Source organism: Patiria miniata, unplaced genomic scaffold (genome assembly GCF_015706575.1).
Source record: "Patiria miniata isolate m_02_andy unplaced genomic scaffold, ASM1570657v1 HiC_scaffold_6, whole genome shotgun sequence".
Classification (NCBI taxonomy): Eukaryota; Metazoa; Echinodermata; class Asteroidea; order Valvatida; family Asterinidae; genus Patiria; species Patiria miniata.
The window spans coordinates 8,089,063-8,100,206 of NW_024037073.1; the positions used below are offsets into that span (position 1 = coordinate 8,089,063).

Below are 11,144 nucleotides of genomic sequence, written 5' to 3' on the forward strand. Positions count from 1 at the left end.
AAAGTAAAAATTTTCAGTTTTGAAAGAAAACGAAAACAAGTTTAAGAAATCTGTTATTGCACTGCGATAAATCTTTAGTTGCGCGAGAGTGCCCATCATTGCTTTTTAACTAAACAAGCAGCCTAAAGCTAGCATGCAACTCAGAATTAAAGTAAAATGGTACCTTGACATTTACTCGGAATGGTTTGAAAGTGTAGGTTAAAAAAAACAAGTTTGTAAATTTAAGTAGAGCTTCATGGTTGAAATATTTACCCCGAAACAAACACGAAACATTCTTAACAGTTTCGCTTCGTGGTTAATTTGTTATAAATAATCGCATCTTCTTTGAGTGAGACCTGATTGCTGGATTTCCAGAAGAGCTTACGTTGCCAGCATTCTGCCTTGGGGCACATTGCGGGTATATAGCTTCTTACTAGGGCTGGATAGCTCAATTGGTAGAGCGCCGGGACGCATTTTTCCCAAACGACATCCGTATGGGGTGTACGCTATGACGCTTGGTATTTACTTATTAAGTGTGAGAAGAAAATAAAAGCAAACATGAATTCGAACTTAATAAAATTTGGATTTTATTTCCCTGTTTAAAAAAATCCTCGAAAGCCTGAAATTAGAAAAGAAAAAAATATTCGGGTAAAAATTATGATTTGAACCCATCCCTCGCGGTACAAAATAACGATCCTTTCCAACTGATCAATCGAACTGCAAATCCAGAAAATTCATGGTAATATATACCTGCGAACATATCATAAAAAGAAATTGGGAACAAATAATTCGCCGCCCAGACGGTATTCCGGAGCTCGAATGGTAGATACAACTTTTGCTCGAGTCAATTTCTGACATCACAAATTTGCTCATTTCACACAACATTTCGTCAGACGCTCAACGTCTGAACCGCATTGAAAATGTTGCATTGAAGTACACAGTTTAATAGGCCATATCTTGTTTAGTTTAACATGTATTGCTGTAAATTAATTTTTCTGTGCCGATAACGAATAAGTATACATTTATCCAACGATATTTGTTTTTTTATCGGAATATTCTCCAAATTATATTGCACTCAATAAGACATAATAATGTTCACTTGTTCAGTTCAAATATGCAAGATATAAGGACATTTTTAGGATTTACAAGGTCTAGCATGCTTTGGTATGATATTTTGAAAATTTGTCTAAACCTTAAAGTCATATATAGTATTATAACCAAGAGCTTTTCGGAATTGCTTAGTGTGCAGTGCACGGTGTTGCTGTGATAGTCACGAGTTGTAAGCAGAGTTTATAAATGAGACAATTTGTTCTTATAAAAGAAATACTAGAAATGGTCGCGACATATATCGTGTGCTAGAAACTTGAGCCTGTTGTCTTGCAGATATTGGTGTGATTTTTCTTATTAAGTTACGGCAAAGATATATCGGTTGTCGAAGATCATTTGGTAATAAAGTCTCAACTTTGTTGAAAATTGTCTTATATTGTCATAATTTCCACGTATTTTGCTTAAAGAAAATAGTTGCATAATGAAACAGGTTCATAATAGCAAACAAATTGTACTGTTTAATTGAAGACAACGTTTATGTCTGAGTAATAATGGATTAAACAAGATTATGTTCAAAACAACGTTGACACTTCCCGGTACAACCTGTGCAATATTGTTCAACAGCTAGCGATGCAAACGATAATGCAAAGCGACACTTTTGGCAATGGTGATTTTAACACTAGAATGGGTTTTCTGAAAGTATAATCAATAAAACGATTAAGTGCCCACTAAAAGAGATAAACTGGTTTTGAAGCCACAATGAGTAAAAACTATGCTGCTTCTTATTCCACCTCTGGTTTTTATTTTTTACAAGCAATACACCTTCTTCTGGGTTGTCTGCATAACTGGATTAGCCTAAAATATAATTTGTGAGCTAAGTGGAGTTGAATTTGAGCACAAAGGGTTTGATGGCAACACGCTATTGACCTTTTTACTAAATAATTCACACATTTTGCATTAATGCGCATCAATGGGCCTGCCGGCAAGAAACGAAAGTGGTCCATTGAAAATGTACAAGGGTCCAAATATTCGGGTCATTTCTCTCAAGTTGTCTAGGATTTATCGCTTATTATTAAGAAAAGTCCTTACAATTTTCATAGGCATTACTTTCTTGGGTAAGTGGGTATGTTGGGGCACAAAATAAAAACTTTGGTGGACGGGTACACTGAAGTACGGAAGCTTGAATTGCCCTCCGAGATACCGCGTTACCGCGATAATTTATCGCAGAAATCCGGAAATCAAAGATAATTCCTTCCGCGATACCGCGTTACCGCGATAATTTATCACAGAAATCCGGAATTCAAAGATAATTCCTTCCTTGATACCGCGTTACCGCGATAATCATCACAGAAATCCAGTATCGCGGAAGGAATTATCTTTGAATTCCGGATTTCTGCGATAAATTATCGCGGTAACGCGGTATCGCGGAAGGCAATTCAAGCTTCCGTACTGAAGCACACGGTTATTTTTTTTTCAGTCGTGCGGAAAGGAGCCCTGCTGATTTCCTTTGCTCTCGTGCGCACGGCCACGGGACGAAAGCAATGTTTAACGTCTTAATGCTACGACATTTTGTTCAAACGGTGTTTCCAATTGTTTCTTCAAATCCATTTACACTAACGTGTGATATTCTCTGTTGAAAATCAGGCAGTGCACTCCTCCCCTTGCCCTGCGTCGCCATAGTGCGACAGTCTCCTGCAGATGGATGGAGCATACCATTCGAATAGCTGTTTCAGAAGCACACGAGATATCTGAACATATTTCGTGTGTATTAACTGCAAATTTCGTGACTTTCACTCTATAGCAGGTCCTAAATGAAAACACCACTCAGTGACAACTCATCAACGTCGAGCCATCTCGGCATCCACGCTGTTACTGCCGCCGTGCTCGTCCAAACAAGTGCAGAAAACCACCCTCAAACCCTTCCGGAATTTCTTGTACTTCAGCTCGTAGATGATGGGGTTAACCACCGAGTTAAGGTATATCAGGAAACTGGTTATGCCACTGATGTACTTGAAACTCTCTGAACCACAGAAATTAAGTATGCTGTCGCTTGTCGGATACAAGCATAAAATAACGGAGACATTATCCGGTGTCCAGAGAATTATGAGAGCCCCCAGGACTATCGTAAGCATGCTGATGACACGCTGTCTAGCAATCACGAGATCAACCGCTGCTGCCCTCGCGCGTTGTAGGTTCAGAGCTTGTGCTTGTCTTTTGAGAGTAACCTGCATTTTGTAGTACGCCCAACTCATCATTATGACGGGCATAATGTAGGTGAATGAAACCAATACCACACTAAGCAAAATGGGGAATGCTTGATTGAGGTACTCGATGTCAGAACAGGCTTTGTCGAGATCATCGCTGGCTTTGATTGTGAATAGAAAAGGCAGAGCCAACAGGACAGAAAGCATCCAGAGCAGAGTCACGAGTGTCTTCATCCTTGTAGCTGTGACTTTCCTGGCATATTTGAGTGGATGTACGATGGCTATGTATCTTTCCAGCGTCACCACGCACAGGTTGTAAGCGGACGCGTTGAAAAACACCCAGATCAGTGACTGGGACGCCACAAGCCGGCAGTACAGTTCCCTCCCAAGAGAGCTTGATGGAACCATGTTGATGAGAGTACACCTGCTAGACGCAAAAAGGTAATGGAAAAAGGTGCAGAGACATAGCAGCATATCGGCCACAGCTAAATTCACCAGGAGATAGTTAGTCATGGTGTGGAGAAACCTGACGCGCAGAATGACGAAGCAAACCAAGAGGTTTCCTAGGAAACCAAAGACTCCTTCTGCTGCAATGATCTGGCAAACCCAAACATCTGTTTGCGCTTCTTCGAGACTTATCAACGAAGTGGCATTTTTCATTGACATTGTGTGTTGTTGTTTGTGCGTGTGATTTATAACATCAGTTCAAAAGCAAGGTTGTCAGCGGATAGAACTAACGCAATGTTCTTGTGATCCAGTAAATCAACAGTTAGATGCTGGGGTCCTCCTGTGCAAGAAATATGGCTAGACATGTTTTTTAAAAACGACAAAACCCTGACCATCTGCTTACAAAATCACAATGTCCACTTACTATCTGTCATTTCGTTCGCTGTTTGTCGGTGCGATGGGCGTATGCGCGCTGGGTGGATCATGCCATTATGACTGTTCGCTCTATGGTTATACCGGGCGCCTTGCCCTTGGATTCATACCATAGTTGCAGATACGTTAATTCGTAACTCAATTCCAAATATGGCGTCTCAAAGAAATGTTGGAAAATGGTGTCCGCAGTCCTCAACAGATGGCAGAAATATCCGTCATGTTACATCAGTCAGACGTTGCCAGCTGCTGTCGAAGAAATCACTTTCCAGTTTATCAATGTATGTTTTGAGAAGTGTGCGCCTAAAAGCAGATAGTTCGTTGACTTATTTTGTCTCCCGATAGTTCTTTCTTATAACAATTAGATAAGAAGGTTATTCCCGGTGTTTAAGCCCTGCACCGTTGTCCAGTCGTTGTACCTCAGTGCAACCACAAGTACCATACGCACTATTCAATATTTTAATTAGAAGATGCAATAGTTAATAATTACCCCTTTCCTCAATAGAGGTGACGCGATGATAAAACGAAGCTTTTAAAGATGCTCGAGATCTGCTCCTGGCAGCGAAGATTTGCCATCAGTGTGCTTTGTTTAATATGGAAGAGTAAACCTCACCCATTTCTTATGTCTGATACCTTGCTCTTAATGAAGAGGGGAAGAGGAAACGGATGAAATATGTTCCTGCCCTGCATAATCCATCAAACCAAGTGTATTGAACTACATGCATTGATAACGTCAATTAAAATTTAGGATCCGAAAGAGAGAGACCTAATTGATATTAACTCGGAAATGTGTCTGAGACGCACGCATTGTGCTGCTACATCGTTGTTGAATGTGAAACAGGAACAAAATGGGCCGTGGCGTGCATGCTCATTAATTCGGTGCACGGATCAGTGGCGAAAGCATTGTGTGTGTTGCTAATATACAATAGTTGACACAATGGGTTCGCCATTAAAGGGGGCCTCTCAGTAATAGCGTGATAGGAATGATCTGTAGTCAGGCCCTTATACCATTATAGCTCAAGAATAAATTGAATTTGAATTCATATTACAGGGGATGGTACAGTACCGAAGAGACTTTACTTTGAAACTGTTGGTCCAGTGTGTAGGCCTTAACTAATCTTTTTATTTTTTGTATGGAAGCAAAATTAACAACTGTTGACTGTTGCTACAAACAAGAATATTCCCTGCTTACATGCAGTGGGTGACAATTGTTCCTTCTGTGTGGTCGCACTGCCATTCCCGTACCGCTAAAACCAACTGCAAGACGGTCGCTGGAGACACTGGTAGCCGGCCATTTGGCCAGTCAGGCAGTTAAAGATGGCACATCATGCGTGATACCTGTGATAAATACATACCAATTTGACTACATGTACTATAGTTTAAAACGTACGTGTTTCTAAATTTTAGCCTGATTCTTACCGTCTTCTAAAAGACAATTTTCACACTAACCAAACAACCCGCACTTTCCGTCTGACTATGTTTAAGCTTTGGTGAGAGTCAGGTAGCGCACCGTAGTATTGCTCTGCATTTGGTCCGTCGATTGGAGGCTGAACATAGCCAGAGGAGAGCATGTCAAGGAACCCGCGTCGGTCCAATACTTGACGAAGGTCTACGAGGAAAAGAGTAGTGATAAAATGTAAAAGAAAAACAATGCAAGAGAATGTTTAATTTAAAAAAAAAAATCTCAAATAGGTCTAGATATCTTTTAACCTCGATTTTAAAGAGTATAAGGAAAACACCCTATATAGTTACAAACACATCTAAGTAATTGATAAACCGTCCTGATTGGGCTGATACGTGTACTTACCGGATCATTGTCGTCCATGTTCTTTAGCATAACGATGCATGAGCAGTTGTAATCATAAACCATCCGCCATATATCACCGACGGTTACTGGTAGGGGCATCTGGGTCACTATGTTATGGTGTTCTAAAAGGGACAGGCAAACGTCGTGTGCTTGAGCTTTCAAACGTCGTGTGCTTGAGCTTTCAAACGTCGTGTGCTTGAGCTTACAAACGTCGTGTGCTTGAGCTTTCAAACGTCATGAGCTTGAGCTTTCAAACGTCATGTGCTTGAGCTTTCAAACGTCATGTGCTTGAGCTTTCAAACGTTGTGTGCTTGAGCTTTCAAACGTCGTGTGCTTGAGCTTACAAACGTCGTGTGCTTGAGCTTTCAAACGTCATGTGCTTGAGCTTTCAAACGTCATGTGCTTGAGCTTTCAAACGTCGTGTGCTTGAGCTTTCAAACGTCGTGTGCTTGAGCTTACAAACGTCGTGTGCTTGAGCTTTCAAACGTCATGTGCTTGAGCTTTCAAACGTCGTGTGCTTGAGCTTTCAAACGTCGTGTGCTTGAGCTTTCAAAGGTCGTGTGCTTGAGCTTTCAAACGTCGTGTGCTTGAGCTTTCAAACGTCGTGTGCTTGAGCTTTCAAACGTCGTGTGCTTGAGCTTACAAACATCGTGTGCTTCAGCTTTCAAACGTCGTTTGCTTGAGCGTGATACTGCATATTGGTGGGATAAGATTGTAACAGTTAAATTTCGAAAACAATCGTTTTTTTCGTATAACTCACGGCGCGCGAATTGATTGTTTTTACCTCAGTCACCACATACAAAAACAAACGCTAATGTAACGCACAGTCAGGCACCAGACTATTACTCATTTGCATATGTGTTCAAAAGTCTTGCACATGTAAAAAAATAAATGATCCAATACCAAGGTGAGGGAGCTAGGTTGTGGTGGGCGCGTACTACTCTACGCTATGGGGTTGAGGTTGGTTATCACGCCACACTTCGCCAGTGAAGTTCCTAGTTACGAACAACGCTATGGCCTACTCGTTGAGCCAGGCACCCGACTGTGACACAGCGAAAATATCGTTTGAGGTAAACCATTTTCACTTTCGTCATGTTCTTAAATTTGCCATAAAAAGGTCATGTTGAACTGAGGGATTTCCTTTCAACGACTACAAAGTAAAGATTAGACCTTCGATGATCTTTTTAGGAAATAAAAATGAAATGTTCAAAAAAAGCGTTTTCACAAAATATATCGTTTTTGTGCCGGAATTATAGTGGCGTCATTGAAGGTACTACTACACGGTAATACATTCGAGCACGTGGTCGCTTGCATGATTCACTGCATGATAGACCAACGCGAAAACAGATTCTTTTCCAGTAACTAATAAACACGTTTGGTGTAGAACACAAGCTTGAATAATGTCTGTTGAAACCAAAAAAGCTTTCAAATCAAGACTTGAAAGCGGATGTTTATTTTCCCAACATTTTTAACACCCCTATTTTTCCGAATGGAACAGAACAAAGACGACCGTTCGCATCTACCCCCGATCCCTAATACAGACAACGACCGAGAAAACTACATTGGATGTTTGGCGCGGCCGTACGTCAAGAAGTACCTGACATAGTCTTTAATAGTAAAATGTTCAGCACCAAAATCCAATGCATCTTGAGCTGCTGTAATGCCTGCCCGTCAATCAGGGACCTCGACTCATGTGCCATTCAAAGCATGGATTAATGAGCTGCTTGAATATCAAGCAACTGTTATTCCGAAGACCAGTGGCGTAGCCACCGGGGGGGGGGGGGGCGTGGGGGGGGGTCGACCGCCCCCATGCAACCTTGTCGCCCCCCCAGTCCCCCCCCCCCCCCCACTGAGATTTTGAGTTTCTAAAAAAATATCATTGATCTAAATCTAAATAGTCGCGAATGATCCACATGATGACCACTGAGAAACTTCGACCGGCGACCGCGGACCAGTAAGCTGACAACCGGCGTGACAAAGCGCATAATGATAATCTAAAATGCGTATTAATACCCACTGCACTGCTCGCTCACACCACGGAACACGTATTATAGACAGGTGGTCCGTGGGTCACACAGTCAGCGATATCACGCGAATCGGCCACGCACAAACAAACGACAGCCCCCCCCCACGCCCCCCAGTCGCCACCAACCTTGTCGCCTCCCCCCCCCCCCCCAGTCGCCCCCACTGAGATTTTGAGTTTCTAAAAAAATTATCATTGATCTACATGACGCCATGGGCGTCAATCCTGGGGGACAAGGGGGACTGGTCCCCCCCAACTTTTTGAAGGGTGGGGGACACAATATCAAATGTCCCCCCCCCCGATTTTTGAACTCGTGTCTCATTTACAGGGCCCTGTTATGTACTACAATGTATCTTTTGCTTAGAAAATATTGGTTAAAGTGGTCAGAAATTGCCTCAGATAGCACCACAGAGCATTTAGAATCCAAAATTTTCCGGGGCCCTTAAAGGGAATTTACATCATTTGCTTTTGCTGTAATTTTCAGAAATGGATGAAATTGGGGGGTTGGAAATATATAGCAAATATAGTTACACTAACTTTTTTGAGGTTTTGGGTTCGAAAATGCTATAAAAAACAAGAAAAACAATCATTTTCCTGTAGTCTGGTTCCCTGACTCCATTTAAGAAGAAACAGAGCAGTTTACATACATTGGGGAATGGTAAGGTCAGGGAACCAGTCTAGCTGGCTTGTACCCGTTCATAGGTGTGTAATCGATTGCAAACAAGTGTGATGGTCAACTGGGGCCAGTATTTGAAAAAAAGCCAGTTTTTGGTCGGCCGATCAGCGTTGGAAATTGATACAAAAATACCACTTTTCTTGAAAATGACAGTATACCAGGTGCCATGATATTACAGGATGCTTTACATTGTCATTCACTAACAGTCCAGCAAGGTATTTCAAAATGATTTGGTAGTTTTATTTTTGAAGTTTGCAAATGTTGTATTTTCCCTTTAAGCGGGCCCCGAACCCCACGCCTATAGCTCAAAATTCTGGTAGCTGGTTCAATGGCTCCAACCTCGAAAACAATGTTCAAAAAATTTTCTTATGCCTTTAGCTGAGAAAACCTCGAAAATTATGTTTAAATTATTATCTTTTGTGCTAAGATAATTATTGGTTAAAGTGGTAAGAAATTGCCTCAGATCACACCACAGAGCATCGAGAATCCAATTTTTTTCGGGGCCCTTAAGCAGGCCCCGAACACCACGCCTATAGCTCAGAATACCGATAGCTGATTCAATGACTCCAACCTCGAAAACGATGTTCAAATAATTATCTTTTGCTAAGAAAATATTAGTTAAAGCATGGAGGAAAGTGGTAAGAAATTGCTTCAGATCACACCACAGAACATCTAGAATCCATTTTTTTCGGGGCCTTTAAGCGGGCCTCGAACCCCCACGCCGTAAGGGCTTCGCGCTTCGCGCTCGCATCAGTTCTGATCAAGGTATGTCCCCCCCCCCCCCCACTTTTGAGAAGCGATTGACGCCCCTACATGACGCCCCCCCCCCATGAAATGTTCCCCCCCCCCGAGCGCCCCCCCCCCCCCCCACTGAAAAGTTCCTGGCTACGCCACTGCCGAAGACCAATTTGGAAGTAACTGTAGAGGATTCCTTGTGCAGATTATTGGCTAGCACGGATGTTCCACAAAATCAAAGTAAACAGTCAATATCAATGACAAGCGCCACCTCACCGGTAATTCTGGAATGATGTAACTCAGAATGCATCTCATTGGTGAAGGTGAAAAGAGCCGGGTGTGGGTTCTAGTGGTATTCTGCCACACTGCATAAAAAAGGTGTTGAAGGCGCACTTTGGTTGCAGGTGAATTGTTGCTAGAAAGTGCATTGACAAGCTTTTTAGTGGGCCAAAGATTGATAACATAAACTTTGATCGTAGGGCATGACGGATTTTTCAGTTGCCAATGTCAATTGTCATGCCACTCTTAACCTTATCGATTTCCTTGGAGATGTGATCCCTCTGATAATTTGCGCTAATTAATCAAGCGTTTACCAGATCACATGATCCTAAAATGGAAATGTGTTGCGGCGCAAATTCGTGAGTGAGTGAAATCAGTTACCTTCCTTCCCTTCCTTCCATAGAGTGCAGTCAGCAGTCCTCATAGTCGCAATGCAGTGTGCGTGTGTGTATGTACAGATTTGCAAACCTTGGTCCTTAGTGAGTTCTTGTGGAAGTAAGTTAGGGGTGACTTCAAGTTATCCTGATTTCGGACATCTTGCATGTGACGGTGCATACGAAAGCTCTTCAAGGGATCATCTGGAGGGCCCAAAGGGAAAGAAATCAAAGCCAGTCTCGTCGGTATCAAATGTGAACACCACCTTTCCGATTGAATGCCAGAACTTTTCAAGCTGGGAAGACTGCTGATCGAGGCTTAACGGTTTTTGCCTACGTTTCATTTACAACTTGGAACCCACGAGATAAAGGCAAATAAAGACCAGGGTCGCGATCTTATTGCAAGGGAGCTCAGAGCAACACAAACAAAAGAATGACAATGGGGACGATTGAAGCTGTTACACAAGTATACTAGTCAACATAACACATGTAACTATTAACAAGTGCGGATACAGAATGGTAACTGCCGGCGCGGTGTGGGGGGCTGAGACTGTGACGGGGGGGGGGGGGGGGCTAAAGGGCTCTCAACAGTTGCCTTATATTAGAACATTTCGGTCAATGCCGACCGGGACATGGGTGTGTGACGTACCGAGCATTTAGTTTGGTGTGTCCACACGTAACAGTTTGTTAGGGTGTGAAAGAAACCAGGGGAAATTCCAGGTCGGGACAGTTTGTTCTGCTCTTCGTCAGGAGACAAAGGGATTCAAACACCCAAGGAGCTGCCATATAAGTTAACTGGGCAAGAGAGCTCCTTCTCCCCGACCGGGGAGTACGCAACAGCAACGGAAGACCTCCGGCAACGGCACCGCAACTTGACTCGTCCCTACCCCGAAGCTTGGCTTCCTGCAAAGTGGCAACAGCACCAGAACGCGTTCTTCTGCGTTGACGCCATCTTCCTAACTTGCTAGATGATCTCATCAGGACCCCACACTATAAAATGCTAATTCGCGTGCCGCCTTTGCAATACGCGATGCCGATTGGTCAATGCACACAATGAATTATTAATCTCCTGATCACGCAGCACAATTCTTTGCTGATTGGTCCACGCGCACTTCGGCATTATTAGCACGCACCAAATGTCCTA

The 11,144-nt window shown here is 42.7% G+C and overlaps 1 protein-coding gene across 1 annotated transcript; it reads right to left on the reverse strand.

Moving 5' to 3' along the window:
- Positions 1-2,864: 2,864 nt before the first annotated feature.
- LOC119742795 (trace amine-associated receptor 7d-like) lies at positions 2,865-3,896 on the reverse strand. The gene has a single exon (XM_038218967.1). The coding sequence runs from the start codon at positions 3,894-3,896 to the stop codon at positions 2,865-2,867; it is 1,032 nt and encodes a 343-aa protein (XP_038074895.1).
- Positions 3,897-11,144: the final 7,248 nt, after the last annotated feature.